The 26,271-nt window shown below is 35.1% G+C and overlaps 1 protein-coding gene across 1 annotated transcript; it reads right to left on the bottom strand.

Moving 5' to 3' along the window:
• Positions 1-10,158: 10,158 nt before the first annotated feature.
• Positions 10,159-24,664, bottom strand: LOC110713170 (CSC1-like protein At1g69450). Its single transcript, XM_021891638.1, has 11 exons — positions 24,165-24,664; positions 21,416-21,738; positions 20,527-20,682; positions 20,334-20,397; positions 19,222-19,431; positions 18,022-18,195; positions 15,404-15,702; positions 14,350-14,626; positions 12,949-13,230; positions 12,027-12,260; positions 10,159-10,849 (listed from the first exon to the last, which is right to left on the bottom strand). Exons 2-11 carry the CDS (start codon positions 21,694-21,696, stop codon positions 10,661-10,663), a joined length of 2,166 nt encoding a protein of 721 aa, XP_021747330.1. The 5' UTR covers positions 21,697-21,738; positions 24,165-24,664; the 3' UTR covers positions 10,159-10,660.
• Between the last annotated feature and the right edge of the window lie 1,607 nt (positions 24,665-26,271).

The raw sequence follows: 26,271 nt of genomic DNA, 5'->3' as shown, positions 1-26,271 counted from the left end.
TCGTTCTATTATTTATATAATAAAAAGTCAAATGTACTGTATCAATTATTAATAAAAGGATATAATATATAAACAGTGCAAAAAAATTGCATAAAACACTTTATTCATTAATCATAACACAAAGTAGACAATATTTGAAAGGACAACTAGAAAGAAAAACAGTATAACAATATTTAAAAGATAGAGGAATTAAATTTTTTTACCTCTTCAAAAAACACAAATCAATAGCATACCAATATACACCCTCCGTTTCGTAATAATAGCAATACTTATATCCGTTTTATAATAATTGCAACACTTCATTATTTGGAAAGGACTCAACTATATTTTATTATTTCTCCCTCGTATCAATTACCAACCTCACTTAGACTACTTTTTTATTATTTCTCTCTTATATCAACAATTATATAAACCCTTACCAACTTAGTTTATATTATTATTATTATTATTATTATTATTATTATTATTATTATTATTTAATTCTCTTTTTGACCTCGTTTTATATTATTAAATTCTCTTTTTGGCCTCATTCTATAATTTTTCTAACACTATGTGCAACACCTACGATGATGATTATTATAAAACAGATGGAGTTATGTCTAGCATAATGTAATACGAAATATAACTAAAATTAGGCAAACATTGAATGGAGTAACAATGGTGCACGTACTTTTAATTTCCCAAGAATAAAAACAAAAGAAATTCAGTGACCTTGGTGAATGTTGAAGGGACTTTGTTTACAGTAGGAACATCATTGTTTTGTTACTATTTGTATTGGACACCCAATGACCCGGACTTTTCTCTAAAATAAGCCTTTTTGGCAAAATATTTACCAAATTGGTTGCGTGGCAAAACTATTTACCAAACTAAGCTTTCACAATAAAACGCTGCATGAGGTAGCGTTTTTTTTTTTTAATGAAACGCTGTCCAAGACAGCATTTCTTGGGTAAGTATTTCAGGGGCCAGTTTTTCGTGTTTCAGTATCACTCCCTCAAACTCAAACTCAAATTATCGCTCCCTCTCACACTAACGGAAAAGGACGCACTGAACCACCGCCACCGCCACTACCCACGCTGCTGCCGCCACTGTTGCTGCCTCCATTCGGTGTTGTTGTTGCCCCTCTTTCTATCACTCACTCACTCAATTTCGTGGTAAACCCTAAATTCAATTTAGTGTAATTGCTCCTAATTGTGGTTAATTCATGCAAGTAAATTGTATCAAATTGTTGCTAATTATTAATGAAAATGTGGTACATTGTTGATAATTATTGATGGTGATGTGGTACATTGTTGATGAAATTGTTCATGAAATTGGTGAAGTTGTTGATGGTAATGTGGTACATATATGTGAAATTGTTGAAATTATTAATGGTAATATGTGAAATATAATTGTTGATTAGTATAGATTATTGGTGAGAAGACTCTTATTTCATTATTGATAATTTATCTATCAATTCATATTAGTGTAATGTTTATAATATTAGTTTGTTAGCAATCGTTTTGCATTTCAACCTAAACTAAGAGTTTATATATGGAGTTAATGCTTAGTTTGTGGGCAACCTTTTTTTACCTCGCTCTAGATTTCAATAATCCTAATATGTGTTTTGGTTATGTAGAATATGGCTGCACAAAATGTAGTTTTGTTATGCCGGTGGGGAGGTGAAATTCTGTTTGATGGACCCCGTGTCGAGTATAGTGGGGGAAATATAGAACCACTAACACTTGAACCGAACATGACTTTCAATGATTTGATAAACGAGGTTCATAGTAGTATTGGTTCAAACCCGAGGAATGTTGAACTAAACATTAAAATGAGGTTTGAGACCGGCAATGGGGTTCAAGTGTTACCTGTTTCTACGAATAAGCATTTGAAAGCTTTAAGGAGCGTTGTTGCAATGAAGGGTGTTCCCACTGAGATATATGTAGAAATGGTGCCTATATGTACCCAACAAAGTACTCGGCCAGAACAACAATCTACATATATTTCCGGTTACATCACAGAGCCCTTCCAAGTGCCCTCACACGACATTCCATCAACTGAATATGGGATGGGATCTTTCAGTCGAATGTTGCACGACAATCAATTTCACATGCCGTTTAGTTCTCATATAGCTTCACCTGTACATGGGGGAGCATATGTAGCAATGACCGGGCAACCTGGGCCTTCGACATCAAACACCGTCACACCTTCACCGATGCAATTGCATAGTTATTCGCCTATGCAAGATGATGTTCAAGCATCGCCGTCTCAACTTGTGCCAGTTCATCTTGAAACTATTGTGAATAACGAATTGTCTGTGTATGATGTGTATACAAATGATGAGGCCGAGAGCGGAGAGGAGGAAGATGGACTTCAGAACATGGATGTTGAACTTGCACACATGGAAGTTGGCGAGCCCCTGGTTAGAACTCCCGTTCCTTGGTTCAGTCAGGTAAACGAGAACTACGAAGTTGATCACTTGAGAACGTGTACATGCAACAAACCAAAGATATTCCACCTCCCATGTTCTCATGTTCTAGCAGTCTGTGCGACGTATTCACTATCAGAGCGGCCGTGGGTGGACCCGGTGCTGCAATCGGAGGCCTACACGAACACATACGCACCACAATTCTGGCCTATCCCCTGCGAGACAACATAGACGCAGTACGTCGGCCCCAAACTCATTCCTGACGGCAGCATGGTGCGTGGAAAAGGGCGGCCAAGGTCAAAGCGCATACGCAATGAAATGGATGAGACTAACCAGCCTCCAAGCAAATGCAGCCGCTGTAACCAGCAAGGTCACAACCAGACAACGTGTCCATCTGGACCAGCATAGGACCTAAGTCTCTATTTAATATTTGTTGTAGTAGTAGAAAGACGAATTATTTTGTATCAGAATTTGACGAGTTTATAACATTTGTAACATTTGGATCGTTTCTATTTTCTACTTTGGATGTCGTTTGAAATTTTCTGTCTTTGCCTCTAACTCGTCCAGCTTATGTTTGGTGTGTAACGTTTTCAATGAACATATATCATGGACGGAGAAGATCGGACGCCCGGACCCGTTGACCCTTCTGTGCTGACACTACAGGACACACATCGGAGCGTTGCCATATGGGACCAGACGATAATATTTCATCTGTCCGTTCATGTACTTATGCATGTTAAGTTCATATACTTTGTGATATTAATTTCGTTCGAACGATTTTTTATCAGGTTGATCCAACGAAGCAGCTGGTTTGCAGGCACTATACTACCAGGTTTATGGTGGGATGGGCTATCGATCCACGCGTTATGGCGTACGTCGAGTTTGTTGGCTTCGGTGGCTTTCGGACTGCGGTGACAGGACATGCGTTAGTCGATCCCGTTGGTTTGGTAGCTCAGGTTCTCGGGGTTCAGCCAGGTCCCGACGATATCAGGGGGTCCAGGTTGAGGACCGGCTGGATACGCGAGACTTTCCGTGAGTTGCCTCCGGGCGCTGATGACGCCACGGTTCAAAGATACGCTCGGGCGTACTTATTCTTTCTCATCTCGGGCGTTTTGTTCGGGAACAAGAGCGGGAGCCATCTGCAGCTCATTTACCTACAGCTGTTAGACCACAACTGGGATCATATCCGTGGCTATAGCTGGGGTAGTGCCTTTTTGGCGACATTGTATCGCCAGCTGTGTAGAGCATCCTACCTTGGTTCTAGTGAGATCGGAGGTCCCTTGATTGTGTTTCAGGTAACTCACCTAATTAATTACCAACAACCTATTTTGAAAGCCACTTATCTAGTTTATACTAAACCTAGTTTTGTATTTTTGTGTGCCAATTCTAGGCTTGGGAGTATATCCATGTAGGCAGACCAGGTAGGCCTGCTAGACATCGTCGGGGGGAGCAAGACCGGGATGACCAGTACCAGGCGTACAATGCTCCACCGCTCCCTACACCTGATGAGGCGTACGGTTGCAGGTTCGATACAGTTGTCATTACTTTAGACTTCATTTATTGTACTAGTTGATAAAGTGAAACATTTTTCGGTATTAGGTGGGTGGTCCCCAGACTGACACAAGCGCATGCGGCGAGGGGTCTTCCGTACTACCGCGACGCCCTATACCGACTCACCGAGGATCAGGTGATAACTTAAAAGATACTTGTAAACATTTTTGTACTGTGAATACTGTCTGCAGACTAACCTATTCATGATATTACTGTTGCTGTGTTATCGCAGATGACATGGGATCCATATGTACCTGACTTGGTAGATGCCATGCCTGCACATCTGCTGGACCATCAGGCGGAGTGGCGTGTCGGGTCCCCCTGATCTGTTTCGAGGTTGTGGAGAGTCACTTACCCGACCGAGTCATGAGGCAGTTTGGACTACGCCAGCCTATCCCCCAGCAGTGTGACACTAGTGTACGCCTTCACAGCATTGACCGTCGGGGAAAGGGGGAGACAAGCTGGTCACTAGAGCATTGGCGTTTCCTTGAGCTGTGGCAGCAACGGCTGGAGTTCGTCGTTGGAGGTGATCCGATGCAGGGCGTTATGGATTCCCACGATCCGTACATGGTGTGGTACAGGCGTATTACACGGCGTTTCATCAACCCCAGTTACACACCACCATCCACACATTTCCATCCAGCATATGACATCATTAGCGGATATGTGAGTTTCTTTTATTCTACTTATTTTCATCAATTTTTTAATTTCTATATCATACAACTGACTGATCGATGATTACTACAGGGTGCGGATATGGTGGCGATGGTTGATGCACTGTCAATCGCCCTTGCAGACGGACCCACCAGACCCCAGGTCGAGCGGGTACGAGATATGGGCGTGGCTACCTTACAGAGATATGGTCATGGCTATCTCGTCCATCAGCAGGACGACCATGATGGCCACTCCGTCCATTCACAGTTCAAGCTCGGCCAGAGTAGCTGTGGAGGTGATCCTACGTCACCCAGAGACGCAGAGGATTACATCATCCACAGTTCTGCGCCCACCCCTACCCAGGAGGGCCCATCGTCCAGCCAGTAGACTCCCCCACCGCCCCGAGACCCATTCACCACCATTACACATTACAAGTGGCGTCGTGTCAGACGGAGGGATGACAGACAGGATACAGAACCTTTACCCCGAATAAATGAGTCGGGATAGTATTAGCTGATTTATTTCCTGTAACCCGATTTTGTAGAATGATATATATACACTTACATTATTAATATAATAAATGTTTTTTGAATGAATCTGTGTGTGGTTTGAAGTTTAATTTCCTTATTTGTCCAAATCGGACTTATGTCAGTCAAAGTAGATCCTTCCAGGGCGATATGTATCAAACACAAGACATTTGGGCTCCATAATGGGAAACGGGGTAGAAGCGATTGCCCGTCGTGTTTAATGTGGTGGTTCATGGTGGTTGTAGTGTTGTTGGGGGTGTTTGGAGTGTTCTGAAGTGCTTAAGGGTGGACGGAACTCCCAGGAGGTGGTGGTTGGTGATGGTCGATGGTGGTGGTAAGGTTGGGATTGATGATAGGGGTGGTTGTAGTGTTGCGGGGGGTGGTTGGAGTGTTTGAAGTGCATAAGGGTGGTCGAAAGTGGCGGGAGGTGGTGGTCGACGGTGGTGGGACGGTAGGGGTTGGTGGTGGTGGTGGCTGATTGAAGGTTGGGGGTGGCATGTTGAGGGCAGAATTTGGAGGCTGGGCTACAGGTTGCTGGTTTTTACTCTAGCAGAAAAACGCTGTCTGAGACAGCACTTTATGTTCTACGTAAGACGCGGTCTCAGACAGTGTTTTATGTACAAAAAAAATAGTACATAAAACGCTGTCTCGGACAGCGTCTTACGTGTATTTCAATTTTTTTTTATTTTTTTTTTATTTTTAATATTTAGAAATTAAGATTTTTTTTTAAAAAAAAAGACAAAAGGTAAAATGTTGTCCCAGACAGCGTTTTACAAATTGAATTTTTTTTAAAAAAATCCAGGACATAAAACGCTGTCCGAGACAGCGTTTTACCCTGAAAGCTTAATTTGGTAAATAATTTTGCCACGCAACCAATTTGGTAAATATTTTGCCAAATCAGCCTACTGTGGAGAAAAGACCCAATACAACAGAGAAATTTGTGCATCTCTTGAAATTGTCTAGGATAACCATGATTAACAGATTCATGGTCGGATTTTGAAACATCCACTTAGGTTGTGACTAAATTTTTTATTGAAGTATCTAAAATCGTTCAACTTGAACTACTTTCAATTTTATGTTAATAGTAAAATAATTATTAATATTACTTCGAGTAGTAAATAATTTAACCGTGTGAGATTTGATAGATTTTGTTCATTGAACTTCATTTTCGGAATTCAATGCGGTTTATTTCAGTTTCACTTTAGATCATTAATTCAATTTAATCTAACTTAACTATGTAATATAGTATTTTTTTTATTATTTATTAATAATAGTAGTAGACTAGTAGTAATGTACTCCGTTCATCCCAATTTATAGTTTTTGTTTGTGTTTTTCGCGGTATTTAAGAAATGGAAGGAGAAAATGGATGAAGTATATCAAAAAAAGTGACAAGAATAATTATATACAACAGCTAGAGAGAGAAAGTTGAAAAAAGTAAAAGGCAAGTGGGAAATTCAAGGGTAATTTAGGAAATTCAATGAGTAAAGTTAAAAAAATGAGGGTATAATGGTCTTTACATACTATCCAAAAATGGAAATAGAACAACATTTTGAGTCTCCAAAATAGGAAAATAAAAACTATAATGGGGGACAGATGGAGTATTAGTGAATGTTTGAGCCTAGTCCATGTCCTAAGCCCACTATAGCTGAAATAATGAAAATACCCTCCATAATCCAGCTCATCATCCTTAATCATCCATTAATCATACATCATAAAGTACATATTTACCCCTAATCTGTCCAACAAATTACAACTTTGTCACCTGAAAGTAAATCTATAAATAGCAAGCCAATGATTAATGATGGTAACTTTTTCTAATCTCTCATTCTCTCTCTACTTTCCCTATCTACTTTCTTTCTCTAGAAAGTACATTCACTGACTTGAGTGTCGGAGGGGCGTTCCCGGGTCAGCCCCCCGGGACAACTTACCTTCTCTTTCTTGCAGGCGGAGCTCTCAGATAACTTACAAGGCGAAACTCAAGTGCATTTGGACATTGGACATCTTGCTACCTAATTTACCCTTACACACCAAGGAGAATCCTGTTTCCAGAAACAGTAATATAGTCTGATGATGATGATAATATTAATTAATTAATATAGTAAAAATAGTAGCAGCTATTCAACTTAGTTCAGTGCAGTTGAGTTCAGATTAATTCAATCTAAAAGAATGGGGCCTAAGAAGTGTCTTCAATACATTAAACATATCTATGGGTTGTGATAATGACCGACTACCCGTGTTAGAATACACGACATAACAAAGATATATATACATAAAATAGTACACCCTTTTTCTTCCCTTTTTTTTTTTTTTTTTTAAAAAGTGTCTCAATTAAGTTGACTCTTATATTATTCACACACACCACTTTGATCAATGTTTGCGCTTTATATATAAAAATAAATATACTCTTCCGTTCCTTTTTGTTGGTTACGTTTTGACTTTGCATGTTTGTCAATGTACTTATTTGACCATTAATATCTTTAATTTTATACTTGTAAAAATTATTAACGATTGAATATTAATTAAGTACGTACTCGTCGAGATGAATCAAACAAGACCCCACACGACTATATTATGATTTGTATTTTGGACATGAATTAGAAGATTCTCTCATATTATGAATAGTTTCAAAAATTAAAATGTAACCAATAAAAAAAAAACGAAGGGAATAGTTATGTAAATTCTTGTTAGAATCGCCTCTAACGTATTATTTTTAAATATCAACGTTTTATAATTTATATTCATTGATAATCAAATATATCATCGCTCGAAATTCCGGATTAGCAAATGTATTTGTCAAATAGTGACACTTGAAATAAACAAAGATATACTCCATAGTTTAGATATTCTAACTAGCTAAACATATTAGGAAATAAAAGGGATGAATAAAACTAGAAATTATCAAAATTTCATATTCAAAGCTAGGTCTAATCAAGAATGAGAACGTTCTATTCTTATAAAATATGAGGTCATAGTTTGGATAACATGACATTTTCTACTATATATACCATTCATCAATAACTAGATATACTGAGACAAGAATATGGTTGTAATAATTATTAAATGGATTATTCACTTTATACACCATTTTCTTTTATTTGAAAAAAAAAATAAAAATAAAAGTACCAACGATTCCATAAAGTGTTAATTTAATAATTATTTAGTGCAGAAAGTGTTGATTAATACAAAATATAATAATTAGCTAGCATAAATTTCCCAAAGATGACCATATTATGTGTATCTTATAATTCTTTACACCTTTATTTTCAGCCCCAAATTTGCATCATCTTTTATAAACATCCATATTTGAGGGGGCCATTTATCCACTTGATCAAAGGTTGGTAGGTCAAAAGAGGTTGTTTCTTTTTCAAACAAAAATCTTAGCTATTAATTTTTTAAGAAAAAAAAAAAAAAAAAAAAACTATATTAAGAGAACAAACCGTTATTAAAATGTAGTCAAAAGGCAATATTATTTGTATAATATACATTTGACTAAGAATCTATGGCTTGGACCACAAAATTTTTATTGTCTTTTTTAATTAACAAAGGCCTATTTTTCGTCAAAAACAAAGGTCTATTATTATTATTATATTTTTTTTTTTACTTATTTTATGGAGTATTTTATTTTCGAAATATATAATTTTAGATAAAATAAATAAGTTTAAATAATATAAAATTAAATTAAATAATTCAAACACAATAAGATAAAATAATTTTAATTAAAATAAATTAAGTTTATATAAAATATGATGAAATAAAATAATTTTAGACAAAATTAAATGAAACAAACGGAACTAAAATCTTTGATATTCAATGTGGTTTTTATGTTTAAAATTTTTTTCAATGTAATTGGGGTGATTGAGTTTGGGTTGGGTATATTTTACACTGGATTGGTTAGAAACTCAAAATCCATGTGTCCAATGAGCCCAAACTCCAAGCTAATGGGTCTTACATGTTCCTTTTATATATAACTCAAAGTTTTCATCAGGACATACTAAGCATTTACTGAGTATAACATAAACCAACGTGTGATTTTATTGTAACTTTCTAATTAAATTGAAATACAAGCTCAAAAATTATATTTTAATCACTTTTATTAAGGACATAAATATAATCTGTTTGAATCATGATTTCAGGATTTCTTTAGGAAAGTGAATAAGATTGCCGATTACAAAATAATCATACCTCACCCTCTCAAGTTTTAGGTAATGTTAAAAGTTCGTTTATTTTTTTAATGGAAACGTAAAACATAATCTTTTACATTTTTTACTCCGTATTTTTTATTTATGGAAACCTGAAAACATATTCAATGCAAAATTAAAAATTAATGTTTAATAAACAAAAATTTATACCAATACAACGTACTTCTTAGAAGTCGCGTCATGCAAGATTTTGCCTTCTTTAAGATTAACCTTTATGACAGCCAAATTTGTTTATTTAAAATAACTGTCATTTGACTTCATTAGTTCATTTTTGAGCTTGTGCCTCTTTACAGGAGATCTGGTGGTGTTCTCTTTTCAGAGCTCAAAGTAAATGTTATTAGTGCCTTTTATTTCCACTTTCCAGTAAATAAAGAAAATAGAAAAGGAGCAACAATTTACTAAACCTGATTTACTTTCACCTGCCAAGCAAAGGGTAACAGAATCTGACATAAAATCTCTCTGATGATTTTTAGTTAAAGGGGATCAGGTTAAGAAAGAGAAGTTTCAGATCACTTTTTAAATTCAGATATGCCAAGTAGCTAGAAAAAACAACGGTAAATGTAGCACAAGTACAGTAGCACAAGTACAGTTAAGGAAAAGCAATGGTAAAGGTAGCTGACTTTAAATTAAGTTTTGATAAGTTTAAATAAGATAAAATAGGTAAAAATCAGATAAATAGAATACACACTAAATTACTACGTAAGGAGTACTGTAAGAAATACGAGCATATTTTTTAATGTTATTCACAAAAGGTATTCCCACGTTCTCATTTTATTTGCTCAACTTGACCAAGAATTTGATAAGACAAGTAACACGAAACTTAGAAGTACATCATAAACATATTACATAACCAAATAGATCAATTTTTTCTATACAACAAGAATACATGGTTTGTTTAATTTGCAGCAAATTAATGAACAATATGGTCGACAATGTAAAGTATAACAATGCGCTCTATCAACACAAGTATACAACCTAGCTCACCTTGTGACCCAGTGAGCTCCCCTCGCTCTTGTTTTGTTTTTCTCTATATCATCAGCTAAAATATCCTAAACATCGCTACAATGAATACAATAACAAAGTTTCAGCGGCTCACGCAGGCACGCAGCATTGCCTCCACACACGAGCCTGGCTTCATGGGCAAATATTATACACAAGCAGAAACGCAATGGTATATTTATACATGTATAAGAATGGAGCATCTCCTTTCTGCTGGAGAAGGCCAAGATTGGGAGGAAAACCCATTCGTTGTTGTGAGATTGCTGATAAGAATGAATACACAATTTGCAAGCCGAAAACACGATCATACTTTGTACGAGTACTTAATCAAGAGAGAGGAGCGGAGTTATATGATCATTGGAGATATCAGAGAAACTAGGAACTCTATGACAACCAGAATTTGAGCACTGCAAAGGAGATAATGCAGGGTCCATGTAGGCAGTAATCAGCTCAGTAAAGAACTGCGGCATTTGTGGATCACTTAAATCTTCTCTGTCCTTCTTTATCAAGGTCTGAAAGAAATAAACATAGGATGAAGCATGGTTTCAGGAGTAAAAAGACGAAACGAGGGGAAAGTGGAAGGGGATAAATTGATAGGACGAACTTAAGACCAAAAATCCAAGAAAAAACTAAATAATAATACTACAATGAGAATGATCCTAAATTGAAAAGTAGAAATAGCAACTATTTTGAAAATAATCTCCTATGTTGAAAGGGTTATTGACCATAACGCCCAGATCAAAGATACAAACCCTCATCCACGTTCATTTTCTAGACGTTCTACATTCTAGCTGTAATACCACAACCAATCCCTAAAAACGAAAGATTGTCCCATATTGGGAGTATATACCACATGCCATACGCTTGATGAAAAAGAAAGTTACATAAGATCACTAATCTCGTGATTTATGAATAAGAAAACACAGCTGTGATTAAGGTCTACATGAATTTTTCTCAAGTAAGAGACCATCAAACAACAGTAGTATGATTGGAAAACAAGCAAGGCCCCTGTATCCATTAAAGGAGAGCACCAACCACTTCTCCAAGTCCTCTTTGAGTCTTGACTCTTGAAGGATGTTGAAGAGCATCACGCAAGCATTTAAGTATAATATAAATATGATATATTATTTAAATGCATGCTTCAAAAGACATACATATGAACACAGAAATTTTTGTAGGTTCATTTGCATGCATGTTTAGTGCCATAAATTACTTGTATAAACGTAGCACGTACTGATTATGCATCTTAGGGTGTTTCTTCTTAAATTTTTGGACTTATCATAACTTATTTAAATATATATTGTTCGAGAACTTGAGAGTATGACTAAACTTATTGAAACTAACTAAAAATAGGTAATCTTTTCAGAACTTGAGAATATGGCTAATCTTATTGGAACTTCTATATGCTCAAAAGTGGTTTTGTAAGTAAAGGTCATGGAATTACTATATGACAAAAAGAACATAAATTGCGAGAGAGTGCAGTCTCTTATCTCATCTATATTGGAGGATGATCTAGCTCATAATATTCACTAGCAAAGGAGCACATCAATTCTCAAGACAGAAACACATCTACTTTGTCAAGATCACAACTGGGATAATGGGAAGCCATTTCCATTCAGAATGAAATCACAAGCCAATTGACATAGGAATATTTAAAGGACCACAGGCACGTTGCAAGAAAGAGCATACCTCAGCAGAATATATGGAAAAATTTGGTAGAAAGCGTTTCCGGCAATACTCATTAAACAGAAGCGTAAGTACAGGAAGAGGGAAAATTAGTGATGACGCGGATGAAAGTTTCTTCACTGTAAAGATGCCCAGAGCAATAGCATGCATCAGTACAAGTGAAAAGATCATGCAGTTATGAACGGTAGGCCAAAATCTTCCAGCAGTTTCAAACTTTGGAGCATATACATGTATAAACTGCAAGGTAAAAGGACAGAGCAATAGAGCATTAGTCGAATCTTCATAATTGTGGCAAACACCAAAGTATGTGGGCAACAGAAAACTAATTTCTAATAGCTTGTCTTAATTGATAAGAACACAAATCTAATAGCTTGTCTTAATTGACAGGAATACAAAACCATGGGATGTCTAATATTTTGATTTGTTAACATATACAGCCTTCGCCCTGTGTTACTTCGACTTTAAAAAATAGATAAGCTGGGATTCCAGATTCATATTTTCAGGGGTCTTACTCATTGCGGCCAGGTTTCATGCCATCTTGGTGTCCAAGCATTAGAAAAAAGTAATTAATATGAAAATAATTGTCAAATTTGAGTTCCACATATAGCCATGGTCTCCTTTTTTCCTTCAGACTACAACACTGTTACGATCTTGTCTCATTTTCCATTTTGGGGACCTGCAGTGATTATGTTGTGAGGTAGTTCACCTTATCCTATTTTAAGAAAGTGTGGACTACAGATTGAAAATAGTCAAACACACAGCTTTGGCAACAGCAACACAATCATCAGCTTCAATATCATGCAAGAAAAAAAAATACAGAAAGGACAGTCTTCCATAGCATAAATCTAACACTGAATTGTTATCTTCAGAATAAGTAATTTGCTAGGGAATTAAGGTGGTTAAGAAGGAAAGACACTGAGGTTACCTGATTTTTGTAAATTACATATGCAAGGAGGAAGTAGACCAACAAGAAAGGCAAAATGAGCGGAGCCAGGAAAAAGTATGTGATGCCCAAAAGTCCAAAAAATAGAATCTTGGGGATCTCCCTGTGATAATATATATATGGAAGGTCAAATTCAATTGAAGGTGTTCTGTTACAGCAGCAGCACTTTCGAAATAAGCTTTGGATCAGTTGAATAATTCGAAAGAGATCAGCTGTTGTGCTTGTCCATCCCGAAGTGACGACATAAGCAATGAAGAAAGATGCCTACAGAAAATACCAACAAAAATGTAAAGAGTTGTAAAATAGTACCTTCAGGGAATTCTGCTAATTTCCTCATTCAATAACTCATTACAAGAAATAAGAGCCTCAAAAGCTCCATCACGTAGAAAGTAACATGCTGGATGGCAAGTTAATATCAACAGAGGAACAGAAATGAATTTAATATACAAAAAATATAATACTACATACTTCCCCCCCTCCTCCCCACACACACACCAAAAAAAAGGTTTGTCATTACTAAGTACACTAGAGATGAATCAACAGAAGTTTGGAGCATTAGAAAGATTTAGCTGTTGAGGATCTATATCAGAAGTTGAAGTCATTGGCAACAGCAGCCACACACTTTAGTATGGGCATGCTGACTATCTGCCTGAAATTGGCCGAGTTTGCCAAGATACAAAAGGGCAGGCATGCAGCTCAGTACAGCTATGTAGGGCATCAGCATGAATGTCCTTCTAGAGCTACAAGGTCACTAGGGTCTATGACATGCCACTTGGTTTTTTCTGGCAATGAGTTAGTTGTTCATGTTTTCATTCAGTGATTTTAAGCTGATAATATAGTTGTATAAGTAAGAATTATACTAGAGTTGTGTTTTATTCCTAATTTCTTTGGGGTTTCTGGCATAAAATGAATATCCTCAAAGATAAGATGAATTACTTTATTGTTGTGCATAAGTTTGTAATCTATTAAAAACTCTCACATCAACATTCCACCAGGTCAAAAGACTCAAAACTCGTTCTAGTACCAGGAAATAAAAGCTGAATTGGCTCATAGTCCTATTCCCTGAACATTGTATATTACACATTAAACAAAATCCTAGATCCTGCCACTGCTCTCCAAAAAGAGCATGGAGATCGACACAAGCATTCCATGTCACACATTATTTACAAAAGAGAGTAACAAGGCAAAAATGAGTTTGATAAGTTCCATATCACAAAATATTAATTTATGCCAATTCCAAGTAGGAAGATAAGATTAAAACAGATGTACAAAGGGCAAAGAACAATAAAAGAAACTACAGATGTGAAGGACCACAATTGAATAGCCAGAAAAATAACACTTAAAAACAGCCAGAATATTCACAAATAAATGTAAAAGCTCTACCTGTGCTGGGACAGAAACTGCTAAATGTGAAGGAATGTTTTTGAGATCAAGGAGAACAGCAAATAGGTTGAAAAATGATCCAGACAGCACATTAGCAAAAAAGATGTTCCATACAATAAACCAAAGGAACTTGTCACATGCACTTCTTTGTATCTCACTGTAGGATATATGTCCTTGAATTGATGAAAGGAACTCCATGACAGGAGGCACCAGTTTTACAAATATTTGGAGAATAAGGTTTGGTAGATAGCCTGTAACTATTTGACGTACCATTTTTCTGCAAGAGCAGAAACAAAACTTATTTAATGATATTACACTAATTGTAGCTTCAAATATGGACCAAAAACTACAAAATAATTTGTACATATTAGTAATTTGGATAACATACTAGACTTGCAATATGAGAAATTAAGGAAGAAACATCAGCACACTAATTATTTAATCATGTTTCACAGTATTCAGCCATGCAAAAACACTAGAATACAACTTCTGAATAGGCACAAGATCATACTAAAATGTTTTGGTGTTGCTACAAGTATGATTAAACCTAATGTGAATGGAACCAAGATTAATACTATAGTGAAAAGCTAGGACTCCTGATGAATTGATACAGCACTAAAAAGCTTCTAAAAAGGCTGTCTCTGGAAAGCATGATAAACTAAGAAGGACAACAAGACTAACTGCCACATAGTCAAAAAGTGACAAAGTAGTCACCCATATACTAAATTTTTTCTACTGGCTGAAGCGGCTGATCTGCAAATCTGCTATATGCCTTTACCAAATTATATCAGCGGAATATAGAAATAAAAAGGGAAAAGTACAGGGATATTGGGGAAAAAGTTAAGAAACATAACTAGCAATGAACAGCTAGCATTCTCATAATGGAGTATCTGGTGTTCATCACTCACATCTTCCCTCACCAACCAGAGAATTTAGGAGAATTTTATTGCAGATTGAGCAAGTTTAAGGCCTAATTATATTGATGGAACTCAGAAGTATTCATGATAAACTTAGCAATGAACACAGAAACTCACAAGATGGCATAACCACTTACGCAGTCAAAAAGTCTTTCAGGGAGGGAAACCAGACCTCCAGTTGGGACAGATTGGCAAGACTTTGCACAAGCACAACTGGTATGAGAAACAGAACAGTAAGAAGTATGCTTGTGATTATTATCACCACTCTAGACATCCATCTATGCAAGAATGTTGATTGGAAAAATGGCCAGTACACATCATTTGGCTCAGGAGCTTGCTCCGTAACCCATTCTGTAGGTTTTTCAGATTGCTGTAAACGTGAAGCAATTGCAGCACCAAATCTAGATCTGAAGAATACAAAAGCAGAACGTACTTCCTTCACCACGGTCAAAAGTAGAAAACAAAGATGTCAGCAACCACAGACAACCAAAACTATAACATAGACTTAATATTGGAAGACAACAGCTAAGAGAAGATGTAGATTTTAGATAAAAATATGGAAACTAGGTCTACTTGACCTAATAATAAAGCAATAACAGAAAAGCCCTTCCCCTAGGCTAGTGTATTACACACCACAAGAGAAGATTATCAATATTAACTTGTGTGGAGATGCCAGAAATTTTCTTTTCTAACTTTTAGCAACTGAACAATATTGCATGCAGATAATAGGGAAATGAATAAAAGGGGTTTATTCTATCGTTTTGTAGTTTGTTAGTTTTTCAGTGACCTGGTCCCTTGTCAGCTGTTAGAAACTTAGAGCTAAGAAATAGTCAAAAACCAGAGCATTTAAATGTAGTCCCTTAGTGAAACCTGTTTGTTTTTCTAAGCCTAGGAAAAAAAAAAAACCTTTCAGTTGCCAGGCAGTTCAACTGTTCAAGTTGGGGCACTATAACTAGGGCATCGTTGGCAACCCAGGAAAAAGAGGAGGGGGGAGGGGGGGAAGCAAGCACTTTATGACCCAAAGTGATGTCGAGTGCCTAAATTCGTATAAGAACATCCAAAACCTGCCAACTGAGACTTTCAGACACTTTTTTCTCACTTGAAAAGGAGTAGCATCATGATCCAAAGTGAGGAATAAAAACATTATAAACCACCCCCCCCCCAACACCATTATAGCTCCGGTTTTCACATAAATCTCAAAAAGAAAAATCTCCTAAGCTAACAATCAATGCATAATTAGAGAAGAAGCACAAGTCATTCGCTGCAGGCATTCACTGTCAAAGGGTAATGATATTGCTCATGCCAACCACATGTCACAGTTTTGAAAACAAGTATAAATGGTCCGAAATGTCATGTTGGCCCATGTCTACAGATCTTTTTGAGTCCTTAGTCCCCACTGATAGAAAGAAGTCTAATTATTTTCACAAGGCCAAAGATCTTCCCCTGAGCTAAGCATGCAAGATTTGTCACTCTAGGCCCTATATTTTCATTAGGCCCAAAGATCTTCCCTTGAGCTAACAATCACGGGAAATCTATGAGAATGAAGGCCATCATATCTCATCACTCCTCAGACAACAAATTAGTTCATGCTCTAAACTTAGTTTACGGTCCAAAGATTGAGAGTTAAGTCAAAATTCTTGGTCTTAAGCAAACCAAGTCTCACAAGCCTAAAAGGAAGCAATTTGATGCAATAAGTAGGCCACTCCACAAAATCTGACATGGGAAAGATGAGAAGGATCCCATTCTCCATAACTAATAGAATCACTATATTTTAAAACTCTCCCTCAGTAGCATGCACAGGATGTTTTCAGCCTGAGTGTCCAAAACCAAACCATGGGTGACTGGGAATTTCTTCAGGAAAATGATCTGCCCTAAGCAGCATAATATACACGCACACAGTTATGTATTCACTAAAAGAAGAGAAAAGGCGGCAGATTTTTGCAGAAATTGTTCACAAAGAAGAACAAGTGCATAATGGGAATCTAAATTTCTAGAGAAGATGATGATGCATCTAATGCTTAAAACCTTAATATATTATTTTAAGATAAAGGCAATGGTCTTCCGGGGCTTTCACTTTTCCAATTCATCTTTTATATAAATGAAAGTGATACTAAAGGAATAGCACCGCTTCAAGAAATGAACACTTGAGCTACATTAACAAGTCCAATAACTTATCTGTAGACCTAAGTTATAAACTCTACTGATGAGAAATAAGATAATAACTATAAAATAATCTTGAAGCCAGGGTGAAATTTTGAAACTCATACAATTTTGCCCTTATAAAGCCTTCGAGCAGTACTCGGACACAAGCTTTAGTTACTACTTTTCCTCTTTCCTCAAGTTCTTGAGTTTTTAGTGCATAGTTAAACCTTAACCTGCCTAGTGGACACATCAGATCATTAGGACCCAAGAAAATTTTAAACCGTTTTCATATCCCAATCTCATTAGGATATACATAGTGAGATGGCAGAAGATGAATCTAGAAAAAAATTCCAAACAAACACTAAAGCTTATTGGCCTGCATAAGAATAGGATTATAGCACTACTTAATGATTTATAGCATAATAAATTAGTTAGTCAGTTACAATGACATATCACAAAAGTAAGATTAAGCATCCCTCTAGGCCTTTGTCTCAAATGGACCTACTATCATGTAGAGGTAAGGATCAAAAGATAATCATAACACAACCTTCAACAACAACAACAGCAGCAACAAAAAAGGAACCAGTATGAGGCGGAACTATTCATGACATACTTGCCCAGATAAAGAATCATCCGACTGCTTTGCTCTCAGATTTTCTTCTAAATCCACCAGCTTCTGCTCAAGATCAGATTTGTGCAATCCAAACGAACCAATATGCCTGGAATATTCTTTGGCAGATTCTGATTGTCTATGTGTTAGTCTTCTATACATTTTCTTCACAAAATTCTAAGAAAAAATACAGGCAAAGATCAAAAATAGAATACAGAATAGCCTCATTATATAAAGCTTAAAAGATCAATTGCCTTAATAAGAAACGGACAAGCACATCTAAATGCAATAAATCAGTGCAACTCAAATGATATTCACTGTATCAATTCGTATATGTAAGAGTGAAAGATGGAAAAGGAGAACCTCAGCAGATGAATTAATTTAAATATTCAATTTCATTGTATTCCAAAATCAGTAGGGAAAAAAAGCTTAAACTGCAAGCTACTTGTAGGATAAAATTAAAAGCAATCCAATGTCCTAGACTCCCAACATAATAAGTTATTAGGTAGCCAAGCATAACAAAAGAATAATTGAAGATCTACTAAACAATAAGTATATTCTAAATGCATGTAGAAACGTAGGAAATTCATTCAAAAGATATCCTACATGCTGCAAAATAGGAATTCAATGCCCATTTTCAAGTAACATAACAATTTCCCAAGCATAACAAGGTCATCAATAACAATAACAATAACAATAACAATAACAATAACAATAACAATAACAATAATATAAAAAAAAATCAGAGCACACTGGCATTCAGAAACTACCAGATTCATGCCTCTATTTCTCCGATTCTCCGAAACCCTTGCAATACCCATGTCTGACATGTACTCAGCACCTCAATGGATATGGGTAATTTTTGGTTTGGTCCTCAAGTTATAATGTGAAAACATTCAAAACTATTTAGTATCCATCTCAGATACTTATACTGAGTCCTGCACTTTTAAAGTGTTGTGGAGTATAAATTTGTGTCGAAACTAATTTCCTTGCTACTGATCTAAAATTAACAAAGTAAGAAACAAGCAATATCCCATTTGCTATCAAGAATAAGATGAATACATTTATCAACAGCAAAAAAAAAAAAAAAAAAAAAAAAAAAAGAAAAAAAAAAAAGATGAACTTGGACTACAGACTTAGGCTCAGAAAACATACAACAACAATAAATGAGAGTAAATATTCGAATTAAGCAATAGAACTTACGATAAGATAGAAGAGTTTATTTGTCCGATGAATCACCACGTGAGACAAATAAGTAGTGGGATGATACTCCTTAAAGAAATTGTTTACACTTTCACTCACACTGCTCCCAGGAGTTACAGGGATCCCACGCACTAAGATTGTAAATTGATGTGGCTGAGGTTTGGATGCATAAAAGTATGCATTCCTCTTCGAACAAATGTAATCATATTCCTGCAGAAGCATAGGTATTTGATATTCAATCAGCACATCATCTAGCAAAGACTTTCTCACATTACTACCTCTGGTATCACCAATCAATATCTAGGGTTAACATGCCGAAGCATGATCAGTCCAAAAGAAAAGATATAAATTCAGACAAGTGTTGATCGCTAGTCTTTGGGCAAAAAAGAGTAATTAGCAGAGAGAACAGCACAAATGTCAAAGCTATATTTCACGTCAACCTCTAAAGTCAACAAAAAACTTTCAACACAGTACTTGGCCAAATAGAATTTTGCATACTCTTAAGCATGCGACTATGCAAGCTTCCTTATCATAGAACACAGTGAGAGTGAGTGCACACTGTCATTAGTAGATAAGTTCTACTACCTCCATTTCTTTTTATTTGCAACAAATGAATTTTTTATGTCTCACACAAATTACCCCTTTGTTGCAAATAAAAAAAAATGGAGGTAGTAGAAAATTTGCAGCCACTGATAGATGGCAAGATGATTTTCATATCAGTGGGATAGTTGGCTTAAGTAATGCTACAGAAAGCCTTTAACTTTAACAGACAACTTGACAAGCCTAATGCTTAAATTTTGATGTGATATGAGACTAGTAATAATTAATCCTTCGTTCAGAAGCAGTCAACAGCAAGAAATACATTTTTCTAATTATTCTGCTGAAGTTTGCATTGATGTAAATTGTCAGTGTCCTCAAACAGAGTAACATGAGAAACACTGTGGACACAAACGACAAAAACATTTAAATTATATATAGCTGTGACTGGCTTGGGAGTTCAAGATGTACCAAATTCACAAGGGAGTTTCTGGCACTTGGGCATGGAATAATAAATATTTTTTCTAAGGAAATTAAATAACAATAATTAACATATATAAAGAAATAATACTTACATGATAAAGTAGATAACAGACAAAGCCAGTAATCAAGTATACAGCAGAACAGTGGGCCCACAACCTGCCACAAAAACACATTCCACAAGTAAATAGCTCTGCTTGATTGAGAAAACTGAGAATAAGAGTGTTATAATGAGCATATTTTTTTCAGATAATGAAGAAGAGCCATAGAATGTGCTAATACATTTACCATTTAGACCCATTGTTAACATTGGAAATGGTAAATAAATCCAAGGTTTCATTGGAGATGACAGTAATATCGAATGCTGCAAGCTGCGTCCCAGAACAATTGATTGGAAGAAGAATAAAGAGGCCTATAATCCCAGCGAAAGTAAATATTTTCAAACTGCGCACAAATGCAGTAATGGAAGTTAAAAATTGAAAGAAAAAAGGGACTCTTGATCTCAAATAAACCCTCACAGTAAACAGACCATTGCAACATAAACTTGACAGGAATTACAGTAAAAATAAAATACATTCTGAAGGGGAAAAAAAGGGGGTTTATAGCACCTCATTTTAGAAAATTGTATCAGACACTTAGTATATCAATAAGCCAAGGAAGTCTTATTTGCTGTCCAAATTGTATCAGACACTTAGTATATCAACTATGAAGAGAGAAGCCAGAATCATATGTGTATAGTGTATTAGAAATTCTACAAGTCGATTGTTACTTTAAGGTCCCATTTTGAGATGCATTGCTGATTGATGCACCCTATGATGCTACACAACCAATGCCCCTTTCCAAAATTTAAGCCCCAATGCTAATTATGGAGAACCTTGCAGCGAAACTAACATAAAGTACTGATAAAAAGGTAATCACAGATTTCGAAGTCACCGTGGTTCCCTTTTTAGGTTCTACCTCAGTAATATTGGCTGGTAAATTGTAATAATATTATACCTCTTTACAACAAAATTTGAATTAAAAGGTGATAAAGTAATTTTGACCCCTATTGTCACAGACTCTCAGTGACACCCTTTCTGTCAATGAAGGCAAGAATTCAGAAATATTTATTTTAGGCACCAAACATGTCTTAAATACTCCGTAGTTGAAGTTCCAAAATTTCATCAGCAATATTTACCAGAGGATGATGATCCTTATGAAAACTACAGCATCCAAGCCTGTAGTTGACAATAATTCTTCTTCGGTAAGTTTCCATGCTATTTTTACCCAACCAGGAGAAGGTAACAGCCGCTTCAGGCGGATAAGACGATTCCTTTCAATCCCTTTTGCAGCCAATAAGCGTGGCACATATACATAAAGATACCCTGGTTGTTTTCTTAAGATAGAGTACAGTGCAAAGAATAATATACAGAGGGCGGAATTTATTCCAACAGACGTCAGAAGAGCAGAAACAATCATTGTGGGGCAGTATCACTAATTATCTGAACAGAACTTGCATGCCTGCCATGAGAAAAAAAGAAATATAAATAAATATATATATATATATATATATCAGTCACACATGCAGTATATTTGAAAAATATTGATCAACATAGAACAGCATGTCATAAACCGAAAAGGTAAACAGGAAAAACTAAAAAAGGGCAATTGCATTAGAAAGAGATGAAGAGGTTGTGCAATGCGCGTGTATAGGAGGACCATACATACTATACCATGATGCAATTCTTCTAATAGGATACTACCTAGGACGGATTAAGCAAGGGTTAAAAAAAAAAAGCGCTCTGCCACTAATAAATTGTAAAAAAGGCTCTCTAGCCTTACCCTAGATACAGAGTTTTTTTCGCATAAGACTCTTGACCCAAAAGGCACTTGGCTTACTACTTCACAGCAGAAATGAAGTAATTGACAATTTGACAGTATAGAAAGATATTATTACTTAGGTACGATGAAAAAATGTAGTCTGAAAACCTTATAATCCATACACATATTAAACTTTGGAAGCAATTACCCTTGTGGATATGGGTGTTAATCCACTGATACATTCAACAAACAGCACTTGAAATGTTGAACACATGCTACAAAAATTCATAATTCACCATTCTTCGGAGTCACCTAATAAAGGACTCACCTTCTTGTCACTTTATTTCAATTATGTTCAAAAAAATTCATTTACATAGTTCACGTAAATTTAAATAAAGGATGGGAATTTAGGAGGATATTCTTATACCTATAAACATCACATCAATCGCAAGCCACACATTAGATATTGTTCAGATTTGTTGATTTCATACAAGTGGCCAAATCAGTGATGCAACTTTCTCAACCTGAACCACATGTGAAGCTTTTACTCCGTAACTTAGACTGGTCCATAATCAAGAATTGCTAACCTACATCATTTCTACTATTTAATTTTTATTTTATTTTTAGCATTACAACTTTTTACAAGGTTAGGCTTTATTGAGTCCAATAAATCAGCCTCTTCATTATGTGCATTTTTTTGCCACATAAAGTGATTCCTTTTTCTTCCCTAAAATTTAGGGTGGTTTTACGTTTGCCTACTGGAATATCTAAGGCTTTCTACTTCCACTTCTCCGTAGCATCAAGATAAACACTCAAACAACTAACATTATCATCGTTATTACTTCCTCTGTTCTCTTCTAGTTGCAACATTTTGACATTCACGTTTTCCAATGCAATATTTCAACCCTTTATATCTCTAGTTATAGACAAGTAAAAAGTATAAAAATGTGATATTGTGAAAATTATAAATCGAGACGAATTTAACAAGATCCTAAATGACTATATTTTTCCAAACATATAAATCAATAAAGATGGTCAAATGAGAAAATGTGAATAGCGCAAATTCCCAAATGTTGGCACGTTGCAACTAAAAAGAACAGAGAAAGTATTTATGATTGAAAACCACGATGTTTTCAAGTCGTTAAAATATGTAGTCCCCTAGATTAAAATTGAAATATTGTTATATAATCCCAGAGGAAAAAGTCTTCGCAAATTAATTAAGAATATAAATTCTCTAGTTCACATAAAAAATAAGAAAAATTGCAATGAAACATTTTCATAAGAAAATACTTTCCACCGACCAAAGAGAACCTTAATTGAAAGGTGAAACATAAGAGAACATATTAATTCAATGCACTATGAAAAATTGCAAACTTAAGACATAAAAGCATAAGTAAGTGAGAGATGAAAGATTTACAGACAGCCTTCACAAGAAAGAGCCTAATCATGTCTCCCTATAGCTCCATAAGCTATCATTTTATCACCTTATCTTCTAAGACCAATCTCACTCATGAAGCTATCTTATTGATCATTGTCAGTAAACCATAAGCTAACTTGAACTACCCATAAAGCAAAGCATAAGTGAACCTAGAGTAATTCAAGAATCTATCATCATCCACCTTTCCAATGGACAACACTCATTGCCCTCTTTCTAAGTCGACCTCATGCTAATAGATACCCATGATCACCTCCATCGGATTACAAACATCCCAATTGAACCAAGTCAACCCACAAATTATCAAAAATTCAATAGACTAAACCCAATAAATTAATAATGGACCAAAAGTCAAATACACTCTAGCTTGTGAACTCCAAGTACAAGAAACTAGTTAATGGACAAATCTCAAATACTCAAAATTAATGCAAAAATCAAACAAACAAGCCATTGTTATAGCAAACATCATCTAAGCATATTAGTAGATGCTATTAAATTAAATCAAAAGAGCCAACTATAAATCAAAAAAATTACTAAAAACTTAAGGTGTTACCTGACTAAAGGAAAGAAATTCAGTTCACCCAATTGAGCAGTTTACTTGATTATTAAAGTAGCAATACCAATCAAAATACCCAGATCAAAATACAAATAAATTTGCAGAAAAGTGAAGAAATTAAGCAAAATTCCGAACCTTTTTTCTGGGTTTGGAAGAAAACGAGCAAAAATTGGCGCTTTTTCCCAAAGATATGAGCAACCCAGAAGAGGGATAATTGTCTCTTGGCTATTGATGGAATTACCATTCAGCAATTCAACCATTTTTTGGGATATTTAATCCATTATATAATGAAGCATGAGTAGTTTTTTCTGTTGGTTTATTTTATTTTCTTATTACATTTGGCATATTTTTGAAGTTGGATATTTGAAGACACTTTTCTAATACAGACAATTCTAAGTTTCATGGTTGAAAAAGATCAAATACCTGCTACGTCAATTGTTTAATGTCGACAGTGAATGGTTGAAAGAGAGAAGTTTTTTTTTTTTTTTTTTTTTTTTTTTTTTTTTTTTTTTTTTTTTTTTTTTTTTTTTTTTTTTACGAGAGAAAGAGAAGAGCTTAGATACAAGTATAAGTTATCTTCGCAATATTTTGCATACAGTGATTAATCCTTTTTTTTTTTTTTTTTTTTTTTTTTTTTTTTTTTGAAGGAAAGTAATTAAACTATTTTTGTTGTTATTTTTATTAGGCAAAAGCTAACGAGCGTTTTGTGGCATTGGATAAGAGAGCTAAATGTAAAAATATTATAGTAAAATTAACATTAATTACACCGATCGACACGTGATTTTTTCATGCATTCCGAACTTAATAGTATTTTAAATTTTTAAGTAATATATTAATCCCTTATCTAACGTCTCGTGGCGCTTGTTAGCAAAATCCTTTTTATTAATACTCCGTATTATTTAAAGGGGTTGTTCCGGTTTCTCAAATTGAGAAATATTTTTTGTTTCTCTAATGGCAAAATATGTAAATATTTACAAAGTTTTTAATTTTTTATTATTTTTTTGCTGACTCACATAATTAGCATTAAATGTTGTTTTTTATTTCTCATCTTCTTGCCGTTAGTTGTTGTCTTTCACTCTTTCCTTCTTCATCCTCCCTTCTTCTTCCTTCTTCAATTTTCTGCAACAATGGTGATTATGGTGTAATTTGCCCAACACCACAACGTACATTGTCCTCAACAACACTAACACCACAACAAACCCCGACCCAACACACCAATTCCGACGGCTTAGCCGTCGAATTTAACGAAAAAGTCTAATATACATATGTAAATTAAGGGCATGGTAAACCCTAAATGGTAGGTATTTGTCATTGTTTGTAAGCATTTTTTTCATTGTTGTAGGGGTTTCTCGACCTCCATTGGTGAAGGATTATCAAACTTCATTCTTGAGGAGAGATGGGTATGTTATTTGTGGGTTAACGTTGTTAAGCTTCCATTAAACCAAAAAGACGAAAATACTAAGGTGGCTAATGCGCGTGATGCGCCGTGCGCGCTATAGCTAGTCATGTTCGGGTAGCTATATCGGTTTGACCTTATGCCACAAATTTAGTTGTTGACAGCATTGAAGAGAGCAAATTAAATATGTAAACAAATGTTTTTAAAGGTATAAATGTCCGTACACTATTTTTAAAAGTTTAAAAAAAAGTCAATCAACATTAATGAGGGCAAATAATTAAATAAGTATTTTAAAGGATATATTTGTCCAAACATTATTCATAAGTGTTATCTCATACTTTTTAAAAGGTAGGGAATGAGAAGTGAACACGCCTAATCCCTAACTATGTTATTCATTAATGACTTTAATAATGGTTAAATGGTAATTACTAAATGTAATACTATGTTCTCTTCACCTTATTCACATAATATTCATTAAAAGTAGGTACATTCAACAAAAATAAGGTCAGGTTAGTGAAAATTAGTTTTAATCTACGTATAAATTGGTAAATTTAATAAAATCTAATATATATATATATATATATATATATATATATATATATATATATATATATATATATATAAAGGGGAGTTTTTCCCAATATTTTAGAGAGCCAGCTAGGATTTTTATTTTAAAAAAATTATTAGAGCGCCATGTAAGATTAGTATTTTTAGAGCGTTACTTATAGAATTATGCCACGTAGGATTGTTATTTTAAAGTGTCACGTAAGATTAAAATTAAAAAAATTTAATTTATTATAAAAATAAAATACTATCTTCTTAAATTGGAAATTTTATCTAAGAGAA

The sequence above is a fragment of the Chenopodium quinoa genome, unplaced genomic scaffold (genome assembly GCF_001683475.1).
Source record: "Chenopodium quinoa cultivar QQ74 unplaced genomic scaffold, ASM168347v1, whole genome shotgun sequence".
Taxonomy (NCBI): domain Eukaryota; kingdom Viridiplantae; phylum Streptophyta; class Magnoliopsida; order Caryophyllales; family Amaranthaceae; genus Chenopodium; species Chenopodium quinoa.
Note: the sequence above shows the minus strand (reverse complement) of the source record. Positions and strands in the feature narration are given on the sequence as shown.

Coding starts and splice junctions, on each gene's coding strand:
- LOC110713170 (XM_021891638.1), bottom strand. CDS start 21,696: ATGATTGTTTCTGCTCTTCTGACGTCTGTTGGAATAAATTCCGCCCTC. Junction 20,398..20,526: donor GTTAACAATGGGTCTAAATG/GTAAATGTATTA, acceptor TTTTTGTGGCAG/GTTGTGGGCCCACTGTTCTG. Junction 19,432..20,333: donor TCTGTTATCTACTTTATCAT/GTAAGTATTATT, acceptor ATGCTTCTGCAG/GAATATGATTACATTTGTTC.